Source organism: Trichomycterus rosablanca, chromosome 11, assembly GCF_030014385.1.
Source record: "Trichomycterus rosablanca isolate fTriRos1 chromosome 11, fTriRos1.hap1, whole genome shotgun sequence".
NCBI classification, from domain to species: Eukaryota; Metazoa; Chordata; class Actinopteri; order Siluriformes; family Trichomycteridae; genus Trichomycterus; species Trichomycterus rosablanca.
In genome coordinates, this window is record NC_085998.1 from 18698779 (window position 1) to 18724719 (window position 25941).

General features: G+C 34.7%; 2 protein-coding genes across 2 annotated transcripts; one reads left to right on the forward strand and one right to left on the reverse strand.

Moving 5' to 3' along the window:
* Positions 1-961: 961 nt before the first annotated feature.
* Positions 962-11294, forward strand: si:dkey-30c15.2 (uncharacterized protein LOC558938 homolog). Its single transcript, XM_063005080.1, has 11 exons — positions 962-994; positions 1440-1483; positions 2984-3047; positions 5948-6085; positions 6262-6366; positions 6932-6972; positions 7083-7214; positions 8591-8642; positions 9982-10105; positions 10439-10509; positions 11112-11294. The coding sequence occupies exons 1-11, from the start codon at positions 962-964 to the stop codon at positions 11292-11294; spliced, it is 987 nt and encodes a 328-aa protein (XP_062861150.1).
* Positions 11295-17784: 6490 nt separating this feature from the next.
* Positions 17785-25240, reverse strand: selenot1b (selenoprotein T, 1b). The gene is made up of 6 exons (XM_063004519.1): positions 25084-25240; positions 22452-22562; positions 22229-22355; positions 21654-21741; positions 20906-21068; positions 17785-18657 (listed from the first exon to the last, which is right to left on the reverse strand). The coding sequence occupies exons 1-5, from the start codon at positions 25212-25214 to the stop codon at positions 20944-20946; spliced, it is 582 nt and encodes a 193-aa protein (XP_062860589.1). The 5' UTR covers positions 25215-25240; the 3' UTR covers positions 17785-18657; positions 20906-20943.
* Between the last annotated feature and the right edge of the window lie 701 nt (positions 25241-25941).

The window sequence follows — 25941 nt, forward strand, 5'->3', positions numbered from 1 at the left end:
AAGGGAATGTGTGCCCATTTAGTCAAAAAGCATTTGTATGACTTGACACTGATGTTTGCCAAGAAAGCCTCAATTAATGATCCAGTTGCATATTCAAAAGCTGTTCAGTGGGAGGAGGTCAGGGCTCTCCGTAGGTCACTGGAGGTTCTTTAAACCAAACTTTTCTTCATGTTTTTACAAACCTTGCTTTGTGCAAAGTTGGAACCATACCCTTTTCTTTTATAATTGTAGTGGAAACACATGAATTCAATAATCAGAAATCTCCCAATACTTGTTTCTATATGCTTTTGTTGGATAAAAAGGCCTGGCTTGCAATGGGCATACCAGTTTGTGAGGTTGAGCTTAGGGCTCTGTGCAGGCCACCAGAATCACTTTACAAGTGAACATGTTTTATGTAGCTAGCTGTAAGTGTCCTCTGGGTTCTCCCAGTACTAATAATTGTTGTATGTGTTTGCCCTGTGTCGGAATGGCAACCTGTCCGGGGTGTTTTCTACCTTTCGTCCAATGAATAAGACCCACTTCAACCCTGACCAGGATAAAGCAGTGGTAAATAAAATACAGTGAATAAATATTAGCAATGGCTGTAGCTGAAACATCTGGTTTTAACATTTAGGAGTGCTGTCTACATACTTTTGGTCATATGGTATGCCTAAAAACTTTTGCTAAGATTTATCTTGGGAAGTTTTACTTGAGTCATTCATCAGAAATGTATTGTTATTGTTTGTCAGTTGTGAGAAAAGAACCTGACACCTGACATGCTTGTAGGCTATAGCAGCACAGCGGGTATTTCCATAAAGGTGAGGAAGCTTCAGAATTTCCAGCCCTAAGAAAGTCCAATGTCCAGCTGCAGGAGGCGGGTTACTCCTTAAATTCTAAACCACACTGAGTGAACATGGATATTGACTATTATTGAAATCACTATTCCCAAACTTCTTCCTACGGAACTCTTCCATTTTGCGATATGACATCGAGTAGTGGATTATCGGACGAAAAGGTAAATAATATTAATATTTTTGTCGCATTTAGCTTATACAGCCACTCAGCAAAATCACCTGCTTTGTTTTATGTAAGTGCCGAGCATTAGTGTTTCTGTAGTGCTGATTTATTTTTCAATTTAGGTTCATTTGATATCATATATACATAATTTAAAGGTGAACAGTGTTCCCAAGTTTTGTTCCCAAGTTTTGTTCACTTCGTAATAATTAAAAAAGAAAGGTTAAAAAAGAAGCAAATATTTACACCTGGACTGTGTACAAATTCAGGTGAGAGAAATACACAGCAGTTTTAACAGGTGATAATTTAACTGTTTCATTGAAATCATCCATTCATTCAGATAACTGCACTACTTCTTAATTTATCGATGCTTTATGGTTTGTGTACGTTTTATTTTATAAATAAACTTACATTTAAAATGTCCTTTTTGTTTGCTACCCGTTCAGCTAACTGCGCTTTCTTCCGTGTACGTCTCGTGTCTTAGCTTAAGGTAAGAAGTTTCACTTTCCCATCTAATCCTCTTCTATTTCTATCATGGAGAGTTTAAATATATATATAGTTATATTTACTATATTACTATCTTATAACACTAAGATTTTCAAAAACATAATATATAACATCTTATAATATATAACATAAAACATATTACACTAAGATTTTCAAAAACATAATATATAACATAATGTATAGCATATAAAACATATCACACTAAGATTTTTAAAAACATAATATATGACGACATTGTAATACATAGCATATAAAACATATCACACTTAAGATTTTCAAAAACATAATATATAACATCTTATGAAATAAACATCTTTATCAAAACTCATCTATTAAAAATGGCATTTAACTTGTAACAACACGAAATAAATGCTTTTATTTTTGCTATTCTTTTTAATAGTTTTTATACTTAGATCACGACAGAAATGTGAGGTCCTAGATCCTAAAACTTGTAAAGTTTTCAGTTTCCTGATTGCATGTGAATCTGTCCTGTTTCTGTCTAATTTTAAGAAATTGTTCTATATTTGTTGTTCTCTCTCATAATTTAGCTAATTTTTAATGAACTGTCTTATGCTGCTCTCTTTGTTTTTATCTTAATTATTCTTGATGTTGATGTACTATTTTGATTTTGTACTATGATTTGTATGGTGTATGTATTTGTTTTGATTATTTGTCTTATGTAAAGCGTCTTTGAGTATCTTGATATCTTGATTATTATTTATTATTATAATATATAGCATATAAAACCACACTTAAGATTTTCAAAAACATATAATATATAACATAATATATAGCATATAAAACATATCACACTAAGATTTTCAAAAACATAATATATAACATATAATATATAGCATATAAAACATATCACACTAAGATTTTCAAAAACATATTATATAACATTATAATATATAGCATATAAAACATATTACACTATGATTTTCAAAAACATAATATATAACATCTTATAATATATAGCATATAAAACATATCACACTTAAGATTATTAAAAACAATGTATAACATATAATATATAACATATAAAACATATTACACTAAGATTTTCAAAAACATAATATATAACATCTTATAATATATAGCATATAAAACCACACTTAAGATTTTCAAAAACATATAATATATAACATATAATATATAACATAAGACATTACACTGAGACTTTTAAAAACATAATATATAACATCTTATATAAAACATATTACACTAAGATTAAAAAACCCATATAATAATAGAATATTATTAATGTAGTTTTATTATATAATTTATTATATTATATACAAATTTTTTGTCTAAAATGTAGAGTTGCCATGAAAGGCTCTTGATCTGCTCGTCCACCATCCACACCTTGATAAACCATGCTGTGTGGCATGAAGCAATGTTGATTGTTCACATGATAGTATATGGTTTGAACACTTGCCACTGTTTTTACATTTCTTTTTAATTTCTTTTATTTCTGTTACAGTTTAATTGGGAGCTGCTCTGTTATAGTGGTAACAATTTTAAAGCAAAGAAATCTCAAGGAACAGGTCAGTAATGCACCAAATCTCTTTCCTTAAGTGTAGGTGTTTATGTATGTAACTAATTTCCTTTGACAATGCCTAAAAAAGCATTATACAATCACAAAAAATCAGACAGCTCCTGAGGTGCTTAGGTCAGTGGATTGATAGACTTGGAACATTAAGTTAAAGTCAATGGTTTACATACTAATGTATGCCATGGTAGTCTTAGGAACTCAATTATTTCTCTGGCTGTTTACAAATCTAAGTTTTCTGAAAATACAAATTTGAACAATATATACGGCATGCTAAATTTTAGGTTATTTGATAGACATTACCATTTATATTCCAGTAAGTCTACTTATTCTGAATAGAGCTGAGGTCAGAAGCCATACCAAGTTTAATTTTAATAAAACATTTTAATGAAATGTCACTTGTTGTACTCATACAGAATTATATAATCTCAATTATAATCACTATTAAAAGACCATATTAAAATATTAAATTACATTATAGAAGTTTCTAACTATTCAAATTCAATATCCAGTAATATTGATGCAGTATCTACACCCAGCACTATTAATCATATTTTAATGAAAAAAAAATTATATATATATATATATACAGTGTATCACAAAAGTGAGTACACCCCTCACATTTCTGCAGATATTTAAGTATATCTTTTCATGGGACAACACTGACAAAATGACACTTTGACACATTGAAAAGTAGTCTGTGTGCAGCTTATATAACAGTTTAAATTTATTCTTCCCTCAAAATAACTCAATATACAGCCATTAATGTCTAAACCACCGGCAACAAAAGTGAGTACACCCCTTAGTGAAAGTTCCTGAAGTGTCAATATTTTGTGTGGCCACCATTATTTCCCAGAACTGCCTTAACTCTCCTGGGCATGGAGTTTACCAGAGCTTCACAGGTTGCCACTGGAATGCTTTTCCACTCCTCCATGATGACATCACGGAGCTGGCGGATATTCGAGACTTTGCGCTCCTCCACCTTCCGCTTGAGGATGCCCCAAAGATGTTCTATTGGGTTTAGGTCTGGAGACATGCTTGGCCAGTCCATCACCTTTACCCTCAGCCTCTTCAATAAAGCAGTGGTCGTCTTAGAGGTGTGTTTGGGGTCATTATCATGCTGGAACACTGCCCTGCGACCCAGTTTCCGGAGGGAGGGGATCATGCTCTGCTTCAGTATTTCACAGTACATATTGGAGTTCATGTGTCCCTCAATGAAATGTAACTCCCCAACACCTGCTGCACTCATGCAGCCCCAGACCATGGCATTCCCACCACCATGCTTGACTGTAGGCATGACACACTTATCTTTGTACTCCTCACCTGATTGCCGCCACACATGCTTGAGACCATCTGAACCAAATAAATTAATCTTGGTCTCATCAGACCATAGGACATGGTTCCAGTAATCCATGTCCTTTGTTGACATGTCTTCAGCAAACTGTTTGCAGGCTTTCTTGTGTAGAGACTTCAGAAGAGGCTTCCTTCTGGGGTGACAGCCATGCAGACCAATTTGATGTAGTGTGCGGCGTATGGTCTGAGCACTGACAGGCTGACCCCCCACCTTTTCAATCTCTGCAGCAATGCTGACAGCACTCCTGCGCCTATCTTTCAAAGACAGCAGTTGGATGTGACGCTGAGCACGTGCACTCAGCTTCTTTGGACGACCAACGCGAGGTCTGTTCTGAGTGGACCCTGCTCTTTTAAAATGCTGGATGATCTTGGCCACTGTGCTGCAGCTCAGTTTCAGGATGTTGGCAATCTTCTTGTAGCCTTGGCCATCTTCATGTAGCGCAATAATTCGTCTTTTAAGATCCTCAGAGAGTTCTTTGCCATGAGGTGCCATGTTGGAACTTTCAGTGACCAGTATGAGAGAGTGTGAGAGCTGTACTACTAAATTGAACACACCTGCTCCCTATGCACACCTGAGACCTAGTAACACTAGCGAGTCACATGACATTTTGGAGGGAAAATGACAAGCAGTGCTCAATTTGGACATTTAGGGGTGTAGTCTCTTAGGGGTGTACTCACTTTTGTTGCCGGTGGTTTAGACATTAATGGCTGTATATTGAGTTATTTTGAGGGAAGAATAAATTTACACTGTTATATAAGCTGCACACAGACTACTTTTCATTGTGTCAAAGTGTCATTTTGTCAGTGTTGTCCCATGAAAAGATATACTTAAATATCTGCAGAAATGTGAGGGGTGTACTCACTTTTGTGATACACTGTATATATATATATATGTATATATATATATAGATCAAGAAGTTTGTTTCATTCATTTAATCAGAAAAATTAACAGTTCAAGGACTGCCGTGTCCCCTATGAGTGTTTGTACACTTTCATCTATAAATCTGTGATACCCAAATACACAATTACACAGACGGAACAGGTATAGTGATACACATAACGTTGTTTTGTTAGTAGCAGACTGTGATATGATAAGCACTGTAAATGAAATACCTTTTCCATTACCTCACCTTGAATTGCATACAGAAGTTTTTGTATTTATCTGGTTTTACTCTTTATTGATTTTAGATAAAATAGAAACACTGCCTACATTCACAAAAATGAAGTAACAGCTCTAACACAGAGTAGTCAAAACACAGACAGACTGTTTAGCACTTTTCAATGAATAAAATGTTTTACATTTATATTTAATACTTCATTAGATTAATAAATTTAAGAGCACATTTGTGTTTGCTTTGTTTGCAACAAGTGACTTGAATGTTTTTGTGCATTAACTAAAATGTACTATTATTCTGGAAATCCCCTAATGCACCTTGACAAGGAAAGTGTATTATTAGGTCACATGAACCATGTACTTGTGATTTACTGTTTGAGTCAACATTGTGTTTTGTTTGACCTTATGTATTTGTCTCTGTATTGAAGGCTAAGCCTCTGTTCCAGCTGGCTCTTGCAGATTTCTTGGCTACCTTTGTCTTGTTTCTTACAACTCTGATTAACTTGTCTCCTAAAGTTGTGCACAAAAGTGAATTGCTGTGCAGCGATGGATTGCCTTTGTCTCTAGTAAGAACTATTCACCTATGAGCAATAATAAAGAAAAAAAAAAACAATAAACTAAAAAGTAAAAATTGATGGGCAAATATTGTTTAGTGATCTAAGTACTAGTATACTGCATAAAAATGTTAGCATTCATTACCATGTTAAACAGCCCTTCCAAACTGTGTTCTTTCTGTTTTCAGACATTTTATTGTATCTCTTTCCTTCTTGTCATCATTTATGCCTTTAAGTCAGCACATACTGCTCAGGGATGGAGGGAGCAAGGCCAAGAAGAGTACAGTCGCCAGGTATAAACACACATCAGTCAGATTTATTAGAAAAAAGCAACATAACATTAAATTCCAGTAAATGAATTAATCACAGTGAGTCCTTAGCTGTTCTTTCAAGGTTTCTAATATTTACGCAGATTTTCATTGTCACTTTCACACAAGGCTTGGTGTAGATTCTGTGAAGATACTTTGATACAGTGTTTATTGTAATAGAATAGAAAACAAGGATTTAGTTGAAAGATACAGCAAAAACGAAGAAAATGAATGATGTATTTTTAAGTCGCAGGATATTTTGTTAATACTGCCATTTTACAATAATTCAACTCCTGCATAATATTGCTGATCTTAAAATCTACTGCCAGTCTCTATGACTAAGTTGGGTTACAAAATAATGAAACATAATTAAACCATTGGGAAATCAATAACATGCCTCAATTTGCACAATATTCACAATATTTTGACTTATTCAATTATAATTTTACAGGATTAACAAGACTGTTTGCAGTTTATATGTATGCTAATTGGGGTCTGTCACATAAATTCGTAATTATTGTTTTCTTTTTGCTTATTTTTACATTTACAGTACAGGAGGTGTACGCTTGATCATCTTTATATCTTTGCATGGTAAGTACATTTGCTTAGTAGTTATGACCAATTAAATTCAATATTACTGAACTATAGTAAAACATATGTTAATATTTATCTAATATAAAGATGTATATTTATTCTACCAGGATCCTCCCTGTTATTGGATATGTGGTCTACATCAGCAGCATCACTTTTCCACTATCATTTGTTATTTCAAACCCATTAGAAGGTTTTAGTTATGAAGAAAGTGGCTGGTATAACAGCAGTTTCTGCAACAGGTAAGACACACACATACACATGAATTGTTTGTTAATCATTCGATATCTCTGTCAAAAATTTGGGAAAGTTCCTTTCTTACTCCAGCATGGGGGTGGGTAGGCAGATCTGATAAGAGGGTTATGGCAACTCAGATAATCAGTCTCTAAAAGGCATCAACACATGACATGTCAAACCATATGGCAGATAAGCTACAACATCAAAAGACATTGGGTTCCACTTCTGTCAGCCAAAAGCAGAATAAGAAAAATAATTGTTTTTTTATTGCCTGTGTTATATTCTGCATATTTGTCACACTAAATGATTTTGTCATAAAACTGTAATATTACACAAACTTAAATATTACACAAATGGAAATTCTATACAACAAATGTCCTTTTACAACACATTTTGTAGAACAATTTAATTTATTACCACTTTTTAAACAAGTTATCCAACACACATATCAATCTTGTAAGAAAAGAATTGCTCTTTTAACCAGCTCTTTGACCACTTTCTACAATTTAATATTAGGCCTGTGTATTGTTGTGGATGAAGTTTAGCTTGTTTTTGCTTGCAAAACTGATTTAAAAAAAGACACATAGCTAATATGCTCTGGCATGAATCACCACAGCATCTTAAATATTAAATTGGGGGTAGCACGGTGGCTTAGTGGGTAGCACTGCTGCTTCACAGCAAGAAGGTCTTGGATTCGATCACCAGGTGGGGTGGTCCAGGTCCTTTCTGTGTGGAGTTTGCATGTTCTCCCTGTGTCTGCGTGGGTTTCCCCCAAGAGCTCCGGTTTCCTCCCACAGTCCAAAGACATGCAGTGAGGTGAATTGGAGATACAAAATTGTCCATGACTGTGTTTGACATTAAACTTGTGAACTGATGTGAATCATGAAACTACCGTTTCTCTCATGAATGTAACCAAAATGTAAAACATGACGTTAAAATCCTAATAAACAAACACATTTTAAATTGCTTTTGTATTTTGAATCTTTGCATTTTGGCACATGAACATTCTGATAGAAAGTAAAATTAATTGTCCTCCTACCACTGGAAGTTGTCCAGGTTCTGACACAGTAAAACACCCCCAAGCCAACACATTACCAACATCATGTTGACTGTTCGTATATGTACTTTCTATGAACACAATATTTGATATACAATATTTGACATAATGAGACACAGTGGAATCCCTACCATGATTTAATGAAATGCAGAGAACATATTTAATATTAAACAATACAAATAAAAATAGAAGGTATTTATTTGTATTTGGAATGCCCATTACTACTGCCCACTACATCCACCTAACTGGTTAGAAAATCTTCTTCAGTAATAATGTACATGTGTATGACATTGATTTCCCTAATAACTGTATTTTCTGTTGCAGCTGCATTCTCTTTCTTCACTTACACATTGAGGATACTCTATGTTCTACTGTGGTATGTCAATCCTTAACAGCCTTACTAATTCAAGCTGATTTAAAACCTAAACTTTATCTAAATCCCTTTTTCTGTTTTTTTTTTAATAGGATGGAGAACATAATAATATTATTAGGGGTTTTACCTTTGCAGCTGTGCTGTGTGTACTAATCTGCTGTACTGTAAGTATATGAATAAGTATTTTTAATTGCATAAAGTCACTAGTAAGACCTTTGTAGAACATAGTTGTCAATTGTAAAAAACTAGTATTTGCCCCTTCCTGATTTTTTCATTATCATTTCACTTGCAGTAGGAAAAAAGTTAGCGCTTACTAACTTGCCAGAGCAACAAAATACTCATTCAAGACTTTGTCTGACAGCTGATGGAGTGGATTAATTAAAAATTTTAACTCTGAGTGATGATTTGAATTTTCTGGTGGAGAGCAAATTATATTGTTTCACAAATTATAACAAGGGCCTAAAGAAACAAAGCATCCACATGTTCTTACAATATCACCATTGTGTTCGACAGTTGGTATGACTGGTAACTTTGCAAATTCACACTAGATGTAATGGGAATCATGTATTTAAATAGGTTTTGATCAGTCCACAAAACATGGGGATCATTCAGGTTATTTGAGATAAGTTTTTATGTTTTATGTGTGCTGCTTGTAGGGACATTGTAGCCTGCTTCATATTTCTGGAAAGACTCTTTCATGGTATTTAGATTTAACAGAGCTGTCAGTAATTATGCCTGCATGTGTCTGGTATGAAACCAATTATCATTAAAATGAAATTTGGTTGTAGTTGGTTGCTTCAGTAACTAAGGTGACAGTACTTTTTTCACATAGGATCAGTTGGTGTTAGATGTATTTTATTTTCTCGAATGAATAATTTCAAAACTGTATTTTGTGTACTTTGGTTGTATTTAACTTAAATAAAAAGCTAAACACAATAAATAACTTTAATTTAGTTAAACTGTATAATAATTTAAGTTTTTAATACTCATCACATACGGTTCATAGTGTATAAACACAAAGAGCTCATCAACATATTAACATACTTGACATTCATACACAGTGCATTTAATGATAGAATACTTGATGTGTGGAGTTCGCATGTTCTCATTTTGTCTGTGTGGGTTTCCTCAGGGAGCTTTGGTTTCCTCCCACAATCCAAAGACATGTAAGTGAGGTAAATTGGGAATACAAAATTATCTGTGATGGTGTTTGACATTGAACTTAAACTGATGAATCATGTGTAACCTAAGTACTTGTCCTGTCATAAATTTAACCAAAGTGTAAGAATACTAACAAACTGATATATAATAATGTCTTTCTCTTTTCTGGTGTATTTCTTAGCTGGTGTATTGGAAGTTCCAGAGTTGGTACAGGCATTTTGAACAGGATGGCAGGAGATGTGTAGGCAGAGTTTGGTCCTCAGCCAGCTATATGATCCTTGTCATCATCTTCTGCTGGACTCCTGGTTAGTAGTCAGACATACAAACACACATACACATGTGGTCTCATCCTAAGAATAAAAATCTAAATTTTTCAAAATAAACAAGAAATTAAATAATTAATAACTATCTTCTAATGACTAAAGTCCAGGCAAACATTTTTAACAAAAAATAAAAAATAAAAAAAAACAGTACATGCTTTACCATAATCAATTCCACATAATTTTTTGTAGTTCCGTGCAGCCTGCAAATCAATCCAGCTTCACAAATACAGATTTTAAATCTAAAATCAACACACAAACACACAGTATGGAGAGAAATGGACTGATTATTATTTTGTTTCTATTTTTTCTTTTCAGCTCTTATTGTGATTGGTGTATCATTTGTATACTCTAACACAGAAAGACTGTTTCCGCTCTTTGTCATACAGGTATGTTTTAAATTTATTTTTTAAACAACAAATTGCTGAGTTAAGGTCCATGACATGCATTTTGTTGAGCGTAATTTTAGGAAGACAAAGTGCCTTCTTTATTTAAACATACAGTATTTTCATTGTTTTAAAATAACATTACTGCAATGTTATGTTGGTAAACCAAAGCTAACTTCGGCATTTTATCTAAATATCATACTACCAACTTCCAAGAGCAATACGTTTCAAACAAGTAGGAAAAGTCAAGGTCATACACAGGATAACAGTATAGGCAATTAAGAAAGACAAAGCTTAAATCTCAAACAGGATTAGCAATGCACGTGTACAAACTTTCTGTAATAGGCACACAGGAAGTCAGATGTAAAGAAACTAGGTAATGTCACTCTCTAATAGCCTGGAGGGGTGTTTAAGTCCAGAGTGTATATTACAAAATCTCACTCTTGGCTAATGATGTGCATGCTGACACTAAAGGGGAGCCCTGGGCTGTGAGCCTTGAAGCAAGAATCTCACACAGAGTGCAAAGTGGTTTTTGAGTTCACTTTAACAGATAACAGTATGACCATGCTGTAAGATATTTTACACATCTCCTTGCTGTGCTACAGGCGATATCAGTTTCGCTGCAGGGATTCCTCAACAGCATTGTCTATGGCTGGAGACGACGTAACTTCAGAGAAGCTGTGTTCACAGAGAGATTACATCTGCTGTCTTACGTAAACCAAGCCTTCTATGATCAGTCCTTGGCACTAGAAAGGGAAAATGAAGAAAATTCCCACTCAGCACGCTGATCACAGTGACTCAGACTTTATGGTTAAGATAGCCATTGTGTAAACTAAGTCTATAACAGTGAAGTGGGAGCAGGTGTGGCTGAAAAACGGTAGCACTTTTGTATTCTTATTTTTATTATCTTTTTATCTAAGTGATTTATTTCTTTTTATTGATGTATTTATGTTTATGATGCATTTGTTATAGCGTGTATTTTTTACCATGACTAGTTTGTCTGAATTTAGTTTTAGATAAATATGAGGGATCTTCAAAAGTTTCCGCTCTTTTATGTTTTCGTTGGACATGGTGTGGGCGGTAGGAGTAGAAATTGGTCGTGTCTGAGAGGCTAAGAGAGAGAGCTTATTGTCTGGATCTGCTTTAAGGGGAAGAAGATTTTCATGTGATGATGATGTGAAACCAGCAGCGCATCAGTGGCTACATTTTTTGCTGATGGTTGGTACTAAAAGTTGGTACCATGCTGGGAAAAATGCATCGGAAGGTGACTATGTAGAAAAGTGATGTAATTAATTTTTTTTAATTCTTAATAAATAGAGTTTTAAAAAAGTGCAGAAACTTTTTGAAGAACCCTCGTATCATAGCTATGCTATGTGCTGTTCATTTCTGAGTTCTGGAATGTCTTTATTATTTCCAGACTGAATAGAAGAGTAAAAAAAAAAAACTATTGATACAGTTGTAGACAGAAATGTCTTAAAATGCCTATGCAGATAGAATTAGACAAGACTCCTTTCATGGTGGGTTAGATAAGGAGTGACATATGGTATTTTTTAAAATAAAACACTTGTTTATGTGCTATTTTTAAGTATTAATAAAGACTGTAGTAATATGGCATTCAAATACAAAAGTAATATTATTTACATATTAGGATAATTTATTTATACACATAGATTACATTTTTTATTTACATTTTTTTCTATATATATTATATTTATATCATGGGTGTACAAATGATACATTTGCCATTTTTGTGCCCATTCTCTTGTTTTGAGTCCCATACCAGGTTCAGAGTTAGCATAATGAAACTGACATGTATGATGTTCTATTAAATAATAGCACTTATATTTTTTCTAATGGTTAAAACCTTTTGGATGCATGTTTTAAATATTGGGGTCAAAACTGCAGATTATTTATTCCAGCACAAAATGTTTTTTTTTTTTATTTAAATGCACTTTACTTGTGTCTTTAGCCAGCATAATAAAATCTTAAAAATGAAAACTTTGGTTGTGGATAGGGACAAAGCCAATTTGCTAAATAAATACTTTTCATTTACTTTTCATTTTCATGTTGCTGTCAAATGTAATAGTTCTCATTATTAATTTATCAACTGCTTTTATCCTAGTCAAGGGTTGCGTCGAGTCCAGTTTCACCGGAAACACTCAAAGCAAGGCAGGAATAGGCTGGACAGGACACCAATCCCTTGCAGGGCTTTGGTGATCCCCCAACTCCACCAATCATGTCTGTGTAGACACCTGATTCAAATCCAAGTTTAAGTGGTGGTGGGCAAGTGTACTAGACCACAAATGTATTAATTAGGAGAAGCCTATAGCAAAGTAGAATCTTTATATTTTTATATTGCTCTGCAGACTTGAATTTTAATTCATACATGCCTATTCAATGTGTTAAAGTAAGCTTTTTATTTCAATTTTTCAACTTATTTTGCAATAAAAATATTCAAACATTGTTAATTGTGTTAAAGAAAATGATTTGGGACAGTGGTAAATTATTTAGCCTTTCATATTTGATGGACTTTGTGGGTTAATTCAAATTAAGTGTACCTGTTTAATTTGTTATTTTGTTTCTGGTACTTTTTGACCTTATATAAAAATGACTTCAATGAGGGTAATAACAGTTTTATTTTTTACAGTGTTATAACTGTCTCACACAAATGTCTCTGAGTAAATGATTTAAGGAGGTCATGTCTGAACGTTATGCTGGGTTGAGAACATAGTGTGTCATACTTTTTTACAGAGAGATTATGACCTGGTCACCTGAGGCCTGAAATGATGAGTAAGTATGAGTAAGAAAAGTACAAAACTATATATAAAAAGTGACCATTTGACAATGTTGATATTTGACAATGGTAATTTTTGTTGTATTTAGTTTTTAATGTATTACTTTTATAAATCACAAAAATCATTTACAATTTTATCACAAATCCAAAACACATTTTTGGCCTGTATTTATAAATTTTATATTATAATATTAGTTATTACACATTCTTTACTTTGTTTTGTTTGTTTGATTAGCATGAATTTATCTAGAATTAAATGAAGTTTTTGTTTATGTAGCAGGCCTTTTTACATATGTTAATTTAGTTTAGTTTTTAAAAAAACAGACATTTTATTTCAGTAAAGATTTCTATGTTTTGTGATTTATATGTTGTGTTTTTTTATTAATGAGAATAACCCTGGTGTTTATGTGGCGGGTCTGTCAAATGATCCTCACCTACAGTCCTAAAATCAAAATGTGCCAGAAAATATTTGTGAAAATGAAGCTAAAAAAGAAGCAAGTTATGTTCTTTAAAGCCGTGGTTCTCAAAGTGGGGTCTGGGTAGCACTGGGGGATCTGTGGAGTGGTGACAATTTTTTTCTGATTTGAAATAAGTGAGATAAATAATACATGTTGAAGTCAAACATTATATATTACACTAGGGTACAAAAATACTTGTTAATGCTTTAAAATGACGCCATCAGCTGTTTCTAAATATTCAAATTGTTAAACAGAGAAATATATAAAACTGCCAAAAAGCAAGGATATAAATTTATAATTTGGATATGTTATATAATTTGTCATAACTGCCCTAAAAAAGAGACATGTATTCTTTTATTAATACAGTTTAACTATTTTTAAACCAAAACATTGTCTCTCACTGTTAAAGTATGTAATTATTGACCATTGTTTTCATTATTGTTTTAATTGTAAAAAAACGTGTATCTCATCTATATTTACATGTACCTATTGTTATTGTGCTATAGGTACTCTAATAATAATTCCGTTTCACTGGTCACATAAATCAAATATTATTGGGTCATTCCTGGGATTGGGTGCCTTCTGGACCTTAAAACTTTTTAAAAATGAAACAGTTTTAATTTATACTTAATTTATACTTTTCCAAACTAATATTGGTCAAGCTCAATTACACATGCACCTCATATTAGGTTGTAACAGGGTGGACCATAACAGGGTGGACATTCTGACATAAAATTAGCCATTAGCTAGCGAATGAGCAAAACCATGCTAGCATAAAAGTGAATTCAGACAAAGAATTCTCTGCTTTTTAGTATGATTATTTTTAAAATGATCAAATCGTATTGCTTTTTCTCATATATCCCATAACAGGGGACATGTTATGGTTGACCATATAAGACTTTTAGGATAAAATGTGGAAAAAAAACATTAAAATGAAAAGTTAGCTACTCATCTTCCACAGTTGTTTTCCCGCCAAAAAGATCATGTGAGCGCCAGGAAATGATGTCAATATGTAAAACAGCTCTTCATTTTAAGAGACAGTAGTAAGAAAGAACAGGGTGGACAGCAACTTGAAGGACGTGTGAAAAACCCTTATAATCAGCAATAAAATCCAAAAAAAATCAAAAAAAATCCAAGGTTTAGAGGGACTTAAGCAAAGCTTTTAAACAGTATTGAAAGACTGAGATATTTTCATGATTAAACCTCATATATATCCATCTATATACAGTACTGGGGACATGTGAAAACCTCTGGTATCTAAGAGATAAAAACAGTATGTATACAGTCATTTTATTTGGGGGGGGGGGGGGGGGGTAGAAAACATTGTGTTCAGTATTTGAAAGTGTTAATTATTTCAGTAAGATGTTTAGAGATTGTATAGGGCAAGCCGTAGCCTAGTGGTTAAGGTACTGGACTAGTAATCAGAAGGTCGCTGGTTCAAGCCCCATCACTGCCAGGTTGCTGCTGTTGGGCCCTTGAGCAAGGCCCTTAACCCTCAGTTGCTCAGACTGTATACTGTAACTGTAATGTAAGTTGCTTTGGATAAAAGCATCAGCTAAATGCCGAAAATGTAAATGTATTGTTTAAAATTGACTTAATAAATACAATGATCAATACTGGGGACACAAAAGGCACCGAATTGTAGGAATGACCCTATTACACATTATGTCGTTTATCTTGTGAAGGAACTTTCATCTGCTAAACATGAGTGACTGAGTGAATTACAAGTCACATTCATTAAACACTCTCAAAAGCACCAATAAATGTATTTTTTGTAGCTGACCGGATGTGTGGGCTATCAATCACAAAAGTAAACAAAGTTTGAAACGTTACCTAAAAGCTTCACAGTCCAATATTCATTTGACCACATATTCAGTGAGGTTGTTTGAAACTACTGCATACAATAATAAAGCCTGATAACAAGGCCTACACATTTGTACAGTTTTATTTTTAAATCTTTGTTACTCTTAATTTGCAGTACCTGTTCAGTTGTGTTTGCATTTGTGAATTAGAAACTTCCAGTAGGTTCTGCAGTATCCTCTACTGTTTCGACTGGGGAACTGCAATTGCAAGAGCTAAACTGTTCTTTAAATAAGGTATAACATACTGTACCTTCTGTAACTCCAAGTTCGGCACTTAAAGCCTAAATAAAGTTTGTTGTTGATTACTACATAAAGTCCTCAGACCATCTCATGGTTGTGAAAACACATACTTGTAACTATGTCTCTCTATATCTCTGCACCTGATGTGGCTAAGAGATTGGAAAGGCATAGCGTTGAAAAGCTTAGACTCTCAGCTTAACATTTCAACATTTACTTAAAAAATTGTTGTGCCTCAAATGACTTTGCTAAAATAGAGAAAACGAGGAAATTATAAATAAAAAAGAAAAACTTAAATCTACATTTGGTGTAGTAAAGCTGAATTAAATTACTACTAATGATTTAAAGCAATGAGCAATAAGTAAAATAAAAAAAACCACAAACCAAAAAGCTTGTTTGTGTTATGTTTTAATAAAAAACCATACTGGAGCTTAATGCATAATGGCTCTTGTAACACTAAATGTGTGTAAAATCCTACACAGATCTGAAGGTTGGTAGTCATACTACTCCATATTAGATTCATAAATCTGGAGTACAGCATTAAAAGTCAATGATTTTTTTACACTCACTCTTTTGCATATTTACATATATTTTGCACCCTTATTTACATAAATCATGCTTTAATTCATTAAGTTGTAGTGATTTAATTTCTCTTTTTCCTGTTACAGCATGTGTCCCCTATGCACAAAGTGAGGTTCATACAGACTGGTATAGAGGAACTCCAGTTGCCTGCACAAAGGCTGTAAATTAATATGAATGAATCCCTATTTAAATCACAAATGCTCTTTTGAGCAAATGGGCACAACTGTAATTCCATGGTTTTGTAATGGGAAGTTAAAGATGATATTTATATGTTTACATAGCTTTGTATAAAGTGCATAAAGATCTGCTGTTTGTTAGCCTCAAACATGGGCTAACAAATAGCATTAGCTGTAACATGAATTAGGGAATTATCTTAAATACACACAGTAGCTAAAACTGCATGTTGATATTTAGAAAAGTGACAAAAACTAGCATTGTCTTTGAAAGGTATTGGAGCCCAAGAAGTTCTCATAATTTCAATGGATCTTATAATTGAGTGTAGTCTGAAATTGTGCTGTAAATATCATAAACTAAGTCTGCATAATATAATATAAATAATATAAAATATGCCTTTGCTGTCAGTCACACTGATTTAGAGAAGTACTTAAACCTTTGACCCAATCTTCTTAAATGTCCTGTTAGAAGAAATAAAAAAGAAATAGCTTTTAAGATTTATACCGTTTTGCATTCTGCATAAGTAATCAAACTATGGCTTATTTAAAACAATTGACTGCTTTCTTCAGTCCGTCAAATGATGCAGCAAAAGTTTGAAAGCTCCAATTTGTCCTTCACAAGGTCATCAGAGGCTATGAGTGTCACAACAGCATGCCACAACAGGTGTCTCTAAACACTGGCTATCAGTTCTGAGATGCCTCACTGATAATTGAGAGGTGGGTGTTATCAGCGTTATCTGCTTTAAGTCACATGAGATGTTCCTGGGTGAGCACATCATCAAAGAACAGTTCATTAGCTCTGCTGTTAGTCGCCCATGCTACAGCCAATCAGCCAAGCTCGACAATTACAGGAAAACGAAGGCTCTGCAAAGCAGCAGCCCAACCACTCTCTGGCTGGAGAAAAAACAAACAGTTCAGACAACTTCTATCCCAAACTTCTGATGTACCTGATTCTAAGCAACTATAGAAACTCTATACCATCACAAACATATTCTGCACTGGATTCCTGGAAGATGGCAAAAACACCCACCAGGGTAACTGGCAGCCATGTGGTAACACAAAGGTTCAAGGCATCATGTCCAAAGCAACAGAACTAGTGTCCAAACCAAAGAGTGCAACCACAAAGATTAACGATTAATAATACCATGAAGTCAAACTAAGTTTAATATAAATCAATTAATTTAACTCATTTTATTATTGTTGCACATTGTTTTCCACTTAATTACACTTAATGTTTTGTTAGGCATTATTGAAATTACTAAATACAATCACAGATTTCTTGTATATTAATGAGCTGAAACCATCAACCTCTCCCTGAAAGAATCTGCGTTGACACGTCAAAATTGTATTTTCAGGGCTGTCAGACATCACATTAAGACATTAAATTAAGACATTAATGAGATTTTATTTCAATTAAGAATATAAAAAGAGGTACTAAGAAAGAAAAAAAAAAAACATTAAAATATATTAACTTGAACCATGAAGTATATATTTAAATTCTTCAACTTACATAATATTTATCTTGCATGTTATTGTAGTTTTATTTTAGACATTATTTGCAAAAGATAAAACCTTCTACATTCATCAAAATTCTAAATAATTTACAACTGACAAATTTAATACAGAACAATTTAATTTGCAAAAAAAAGTAAAGGTATAAAAAGTGTGAAAATGTTTTTGTTGGTGGCATGAAATACACAACTCTGGAAGCAAACCTACAGCAATGGGAAACCATTATTAAAAAGTACAGAGACAAACACTCAAATTAATCTAACTCGCATGTAATTTCTTACAGATTAGTAACAAATAGACTCATTTAGTACTGGGGTTTAAAGACCACATGAACTTTTCAAATAAGATTTCCCACCACTTAAATTAGGTTTCACTAAGCTTTCACTCAGGCTGGAAACCCACTGTGAATGCTAGGAGTCCCACAAGCATCAGTAAGGAAGACAAAGACATCCAGTCTACACCAGCAGATACACTGCTTTCAGAGCAGACCTTCATTGGGGCAGCCTTACTGACTGGAATCTCCCATCAAACACCTACAGCAAGATAGAAGGGAAAAAAAGGTGAAACCAGGGTGTAATCATCAGGGTAATATTATAAAAAGCATTAACTGTATTATAGCCTTACAACCAAATACACCATACTGCCAAATGTATGTGGACATGTTTCTAATTATCAAGGCCAGTTCTATCAGCCACACCCACTGGTAGTAACTGTATGGAGTAAATTATATAAAATATGTTTTCAGTTTTGTGGCCACTGATAAGATAAGGATTTAGGGGTGACTGTGTCCCTGTGTATCAAGCAAAGACCATAAAGACATGGTTTGACAGGTTTGGAGTGGAAGACCTTCAAAGCCCATGAAGAGCCCTGAGCTCGAGTTCAAATCCCCCCCCCCCCCCCCCCCCCCCCCCCTCCTTCCTCCCCCCAAAAAAAAGTCACATTGATTGTGAGTTAGGCCTGATCTTACAAACACCATTTTGATTAGATGGGCATAAATTCTATTTCCCTTTAATTTAATTCCACCCCCATATTTAACCAAATGTAATCACTAATATGCCAAATCTCCAATTACAATTCTCTTGTCGTTTGTACCACACCCATGCTGGCCAAGGAGGGCTGAGACTATTATGCACCCAGAGCTTGGGTGGTGCTGTGGTAAACTGTGAAAACCCACTACCGCTGAGATCCGGGATTTCGAATTTCAGCTGTGCTATGAGCTGGTTGAGGATTTACACATGCATGATTGGCTTGGATGATACTTGGATGAATCTGGCCGAAAAGACTAGCCACTGGAAGGTGCGCTTGTCCAGATAAATTAAATCATTTCACCTTTATATTTTTGGACATTAATAGCATTATAACCAATACAAAATACTGCATTTTTTATTCTAATATAATGGAATTTCTATTTGTAACTTAAAAGAACACAAAACCTAATATAGACTGTCCACAATCAAGCTAGCTTTACAATGCAGTGGGCTTGCTAACTCCTAAGAAAGAAGCCCCTCCTCCAAAAACAACAACTTAGAGCTTTTTCATGGCAAACACCTTTTTTTTTTGGTAGTGACCATCCAAATGAATTATCTTTCAGCATAATAAAGGTTCACAACCTTGGCAAGAGACCACTTTTCCCAATAGCCAATTATGTCTGTATAGATGCCTGGAGTGCTGACAGCACTGCTGTGATTTAAAAACAGATTGTATATTTATGAGCTTAAAGCCGTGGTGGGCTCAGAACATACAACATTTTATTGCCTAAATTCCATTATTATTGGAACTAACTGTGACTCATTTCCTTTAAACAAACTGAAACTTTAATATTCTAAGTTTCTTAGCATGTACAAAAATAATCTGATTAAGATAAGGTTCTGACAGTAATCAGACTATTCAAATAGTCACATAGACTACATTCTTGAATTATCTTAACCTGATTAAGGGGATATTCAGCACATGTATTTGAAGTATTCTCATTACCTTTTAGTTTTGGTTCACTTTAAAATGCTTCTGTTTTTTAAATTATATTTTAAGTTTTATTTTTCTACACTTTTTACATTTTAAAATATTTCTATTTTTAATATACATTAATTTTTTGTCCATTTGTTACTAAATGCTAATGTGGCCGAGCAGTCACAAAAGCATTTTACTGCCAGTTGTACTGTGTATGACTATGTGTATGAGACAAATACATTTTGATTTGATTTAATTGACTTTTAGCCAAAAAGCAAAAAAAAAAAAAAAAAAGATAGTTAAAGAATTATAGAACATATAATGCTGGCTACCAAAATGTCATTAAAGCAGTTTAACTAATTATAAAAGGTAGTAAACACATCCCTAATACACACTTAATGAATCAACAGTGGGCAAATAAAGGTATGAATTGTACAAAACATGTTTTATGGCATTGGATTACATGTGCTTGTGTAAAATGATTAAAAACAAGCTAGACAAATTACACTTCTAGACAAATACACTTCTACACTTTATTACACAAAAAATATATTCTCATCAGATGCCATTAAATGTTATTTCAATATTTTAGATCAAAGCCACTAAATCTGTGTAGTACTTTTTCATATCTACACCTCTTACTGCATGATCTGTGTCAACTCAGAGGTTTCTATTATCAGACCACTGAAATGCAGGTGAATCCATTAATATAATTATGGTCCCAAGATGCCGTGTGTGTACTTAAATGCACTCACTGTTTTACTGCAGCATAACGCCAACACAGTATTTACCTTTATGTTAATGTACTGACCAAAGTATTTGCCTATTACTTACAGGAAAGGTTATAGCTCTGAAGCTGCAACCATCTGGAATTAGGATAGCTGGAGGGGAAGAGTATCCATGTGTGCAGTTAGCTTCATCTCATTTTCCAAGATCTGAAGAAGCTGCTGCATGGAGGGCAAGTGGCCTGACTCCAGCTTGGACCAAACAGGCACGTCTGCACACGCACAATAACAATATCACATTTACTTCAATCATTATTGCATAACTTCAATCATTATTGCATAGTTGCATACTTAAAATATATATGTTTATATAATACTTAACATGGTGTTTAAGTACCCTAAGCGAAGTCACACACTTACACTCACAATTTTGTTCTCAAGCCCTAAATGTTTACACCCTTGTTGTACCCCATCTCGCAAAATCACTATTCAAAAAGAACCTCAGCAAAAATAATGAGACACTATTTACCAACACAACTACAAAGAACTCAATAAAATACATTACATTCATTTATGAACATCTTTTAACTCTAACTCGACCACAATGGACCATTTCCAGCTAAAATCTATTAGCTTGACAAAGCTCACTTTACACAGGAACTCAAAGTTAATGGGCTTAAAAATGGTCCAATTAACTAACATCTTGTTTTTCTGTGGCATGACATTTTTCCCCACATCAAATAAGGCACTAAATAGGACTAGTGTCCGCTATGCTGGATTTACTGACTGGATGCAGTTGTTATAATAGCAGTCTGAATACTGGGGTCTGGGTGTAAACAAACCCCTTTCTGACTTACCATTCAGGGTTATTTCAAAGGCTCCAGTAGACAAGCACTGATTTTCAATCATGTTACTAAGAAAGAAGACCATCATACAAGCATAGATCTACAAAAACACAAACATAGCAAATTACATTCTGTGAATCATTGAGAGTTATCACTATACACAATAATACACAATAATAAAGTCCATTTACACATCTATCTCTGGATTAACAAGGGATTAAGTGGTTGACGCAACTCCCCCCACAGACATCATTATACAACATCCCAGGGGGGACTACACTTCTATCTTCACTAAATGACTGAACTAATGACGCAACTAAAACAGTGTAATCATGGGCTACTATTTCTAATATTCTTCTTAACAAATGTTGTGTGATTATACAGCTCTGGCTCTTGGAATGAGGGACAAACATGTTTTAGGTCTTCTATTTTTTAATACTATGCTAATTTGAAATTGATATATTTATAAAGTTTTCAACTAACCAACCATGTAGGGGAACATGGTAGGTGTAGGGTAGGATGTTTTGTCTATTATCTTAAGAATTAGTGACACAAAATACACATGTATACCAGATGTGTTTTCTTACTTTATTCTCCTGACCCCAGACCCAGACTCCAGGGGTCTGCATACCAATGAAGGTAAACGGATCCTTTCCCATAACGATGAGGCCAATAACAACAAACTTAAATATAGAGATGAAGGAAGCAATGTGCCTGCAAAAATAAATTTGACATGCTTGAAAATAAAATACAAAGGCAGAAAGATTACTGCAGTGCACTTTAAATGAACTGAGCAATAAAGACACACACCTGTATATAGGCTGGGGCAGGTAGTTCTCCCCTTCAATGCGGATGTCTGGGTACCTCTGGGTAAGAACCTGAGTGTACTCCTCAAACACCCGCTTGTAACCTCAGGAAATGCTGCAAGAAAATGATATTAAAAACACAAATGAAAATCACAGTTGTTTTGGGGGGCAAGTACAAGTACAGACTTTTTAAAAATCTACTTCTATTGCACTTATTAACTTTCAATTTACACAATATATTTTGACTTTGTACTTGAATTAAAAATATGGACACGAACTTTGGATTTATATACCTGAATATTTGATGAAAAACAAGAGTAGTCAGTCACTTTATAAGCTTACAAATATTAAATAAAGGTCTAGATATTACTTCTGAAAACACAGTTTATTTGCTTTATGCAAATACATCGATTAGGCATAACATTATGACCACCTCCTTGTTTCTACACTCACTGTCCATTTTATCACCCCACTTACCATATAGAAGCACTTTGGAACTCTACAATTACTGACTGTAGTCTATTTGCATACTTTTTAGCCTGCTTTCACCCTGTTCTTCAATGGTCAGGACTCTCCCAGGACCACCACAGAGCAGGTATTATTTGGGTGGTGGATCATTCTCAGCACTGCAGTGACAATGACATGGTGGTGGTGTGTTAGTGTGTGTTGTGCTGGTATGAGTGGATAAGACACAGCAATGCTTATAGGAGTTTAAACACCTCACTGTCACTGCTGGACTGAGAATAGTCCACCAAGCAAAAATATATCCAGCCAAAAGCACCCCGTGGGCAGCATCCTGTGACCACTGATGAAGGTCTAGAAGATGACCAACTCATACAGCAGCAATAGATGAGCGATCGTCTCTGACTTTACATCTACTGGGTGGGCCAACTAGATAGGAGTGTCTAATAGAGTGGACAGTGAGTGGACACGGTATTTAAAAACTTCAGCAGCGCTGGTGTGTCTGATCCACTCATACCAGCACAACACACACTAACACACCGCCACCATGTCAGTATCACTGCAGTGCTGAGAGTGATCCACCACCTAAATAATACCTGCTCTGTGGTGGTCCTACGGGGGTCCTGACCATTGAAAAACAGGGTGAAAGCAGGATAAAAAGTTATGTAGAGAATTAGATGGACTACAGTCAGTAATTGTAGAACTACAAAGTGCTTCTATATGGTAAGTGGAGCTGATAAAATGGACAGTGTGTGTAGAAACAAGGAGATGGTTTTAATGTTATGGCTGATCAGTGTAAGTACTGGAACGTATCAGAGGAGAATGTAATCACAGTTTTACACCAAACATACAGCCAAAAATAATTTAGGACTGGTTACTCAATAACAAAGTCAAGGTGCTGGCATGGCTTTGCCAATCCAACGTTGGACAATTTGAAGACCTATGACATGTGAACATTTATACAACAGTTAGTTCTGACCTTACAATCTGATTGGTTGAGAAGCGTTCTAAACGTGCTGATATTCGTGATAACAGCACGGCCTTTTCACACCACTACGGTATTACTCCGCTGACGCGTTGCCATTAACGACAAGCTTCATGCACACAAATGCGCACGCAGGCGACACAGACTTTTCTCCCGGTCGCGTTTTAAATCCGTTATCTGATATACAATCTAGCGCACTGTGTAGGGAACATAACCAATTGTCTAATTCACTATCTAGTGCACTATGTAGGGAACATATATCCATGATCTGATACACAATCTAGTGCACTATTTAGGGAACATGAATGTGTTTGTAACGCGAACAGTTAGTTAAGCCAGTTAGCAGCTCCTAGTAGTTCTGTTTTCATCCATAGCCTTTGGTGTGTGCGAGAGGTTTTTTTATTTCTTTTTTTCCCTTCGGAGGTTCTTGCCTTCTTCTTCTTGTTCTTCTTACCTCCCTGAAATGAGTTTTTGCAACTTGGGATGTCTGCTTTGTAGTGTTAAACTTTATATTCGTTGTGGAACTACTTTTTGGCGGAAGGTATTGTCAATATTAAAGCATATTTAATATGAAATTCAGAGCTTCTTTGATTTATTTTCTTTCTTTATTTTGTAAAAACTGTTGTATAAAAGCAATAGAACACTCGAGGTCGTGTTCTATTGCTTAAATAACCCGGCTTCTGTTAAGAATGTAGACTTTAAGTTATAGTAAACCAGAGACTTAGCTAAGTAATGACAGAGGCGTCGTGATTAAATGTGGGTAGTTATGCTAGTCTGTTACCAAAACTGACTTTCACTCTTGACTGAAAAATGGTTAAACATTAGATTTTACAATGTACAGCTAAATAATTAGATTGGGCCGTTCTTCAACGATAATTTTAATAAAACATTACAGAACAACCGACTAAAAGTCTTTTATTTCGACTTTCTGAGTATATCAATGAAATGTTGCAAATTAGCGGTTGTAACGTCATGACCAAGTAGACGCCTTTGCTGGGTCACTATTAATCTGGTAAACTCGGTTTTCCGACCACTTATCTGTATGTTTGTACATAAGATACAGACCAATTATTGATATTGGTTGTTTTATTTGTATGTTATTACTCGAGGAAGCTGTGCGTGTATAAAGCACTGCTACTATTAGCTAACTTAATCCAGCTACATACGACTTTAATCGACGCTTTCTTACCAGATTTGGAATTTGAGCAGAGGTCCGGCAGCGTACTGCATTTTCATCTTTTTAACACTGCCGTTATCAGCGGCAGCATGATACAGAAACAATGTGCAAAGAAATAAAATCGAGAAACTGAATTTCCTCATTCTGCTGCGTGTGCGCTTCTACTGAACCCGGTCAGATCTGGGGTGAGTAGAAGCTCTTCCTTAAACCAAATGAAGAACCGTGTGCCGCCTCCTACTGTACTGGCGTGTGAAGACAACACGAACTGGCGACACTAAAACATGGGTACCAAATTATCAAGGATTGCACCCTGAACAAGGTAACAAAAGATAACAGATAGCACACACCTACTTACTCTACACATAGGGACAATTTAAAGCAGCCAATCTACCCTTGGCATGTTTGGAGAGTAAACCACAAGCAGCGTATTTGCTGCAAGTATTCCATGGTCTAAAGGACTACTGCCAAGTTCACACTACACGACTTTCAAGTTGTTCAGATCACTATACAGTTCACACTACACAACTGGATCTCTTGTAATCGGGAGTCTTTCAAGTCGTTGTGGTTTTCACACTACACAACCGATCGGAGGAGGAATCTCAGTCGAGTCTATCTGGTCTCCTGAAAACACACGTGAGAAGTGGCAAGTGGGAAACATAAATGAATCTGGGTGAAGGAGTGGGTTTGGCTACGCAGCCAGCAGGGATTGTCTGTTCTGCAGAGAGAGTTAGAGATAAATTTTTTTTGCAATGCAACGTTGGTATGATGGTTTGGCATCTTTGTCAACTTAACGTACGAACAAATTTCGGATTACGAACCAAAATTCGCGAAACACGTGACGTCTGTATATATACAGAGAGCGAACATTCG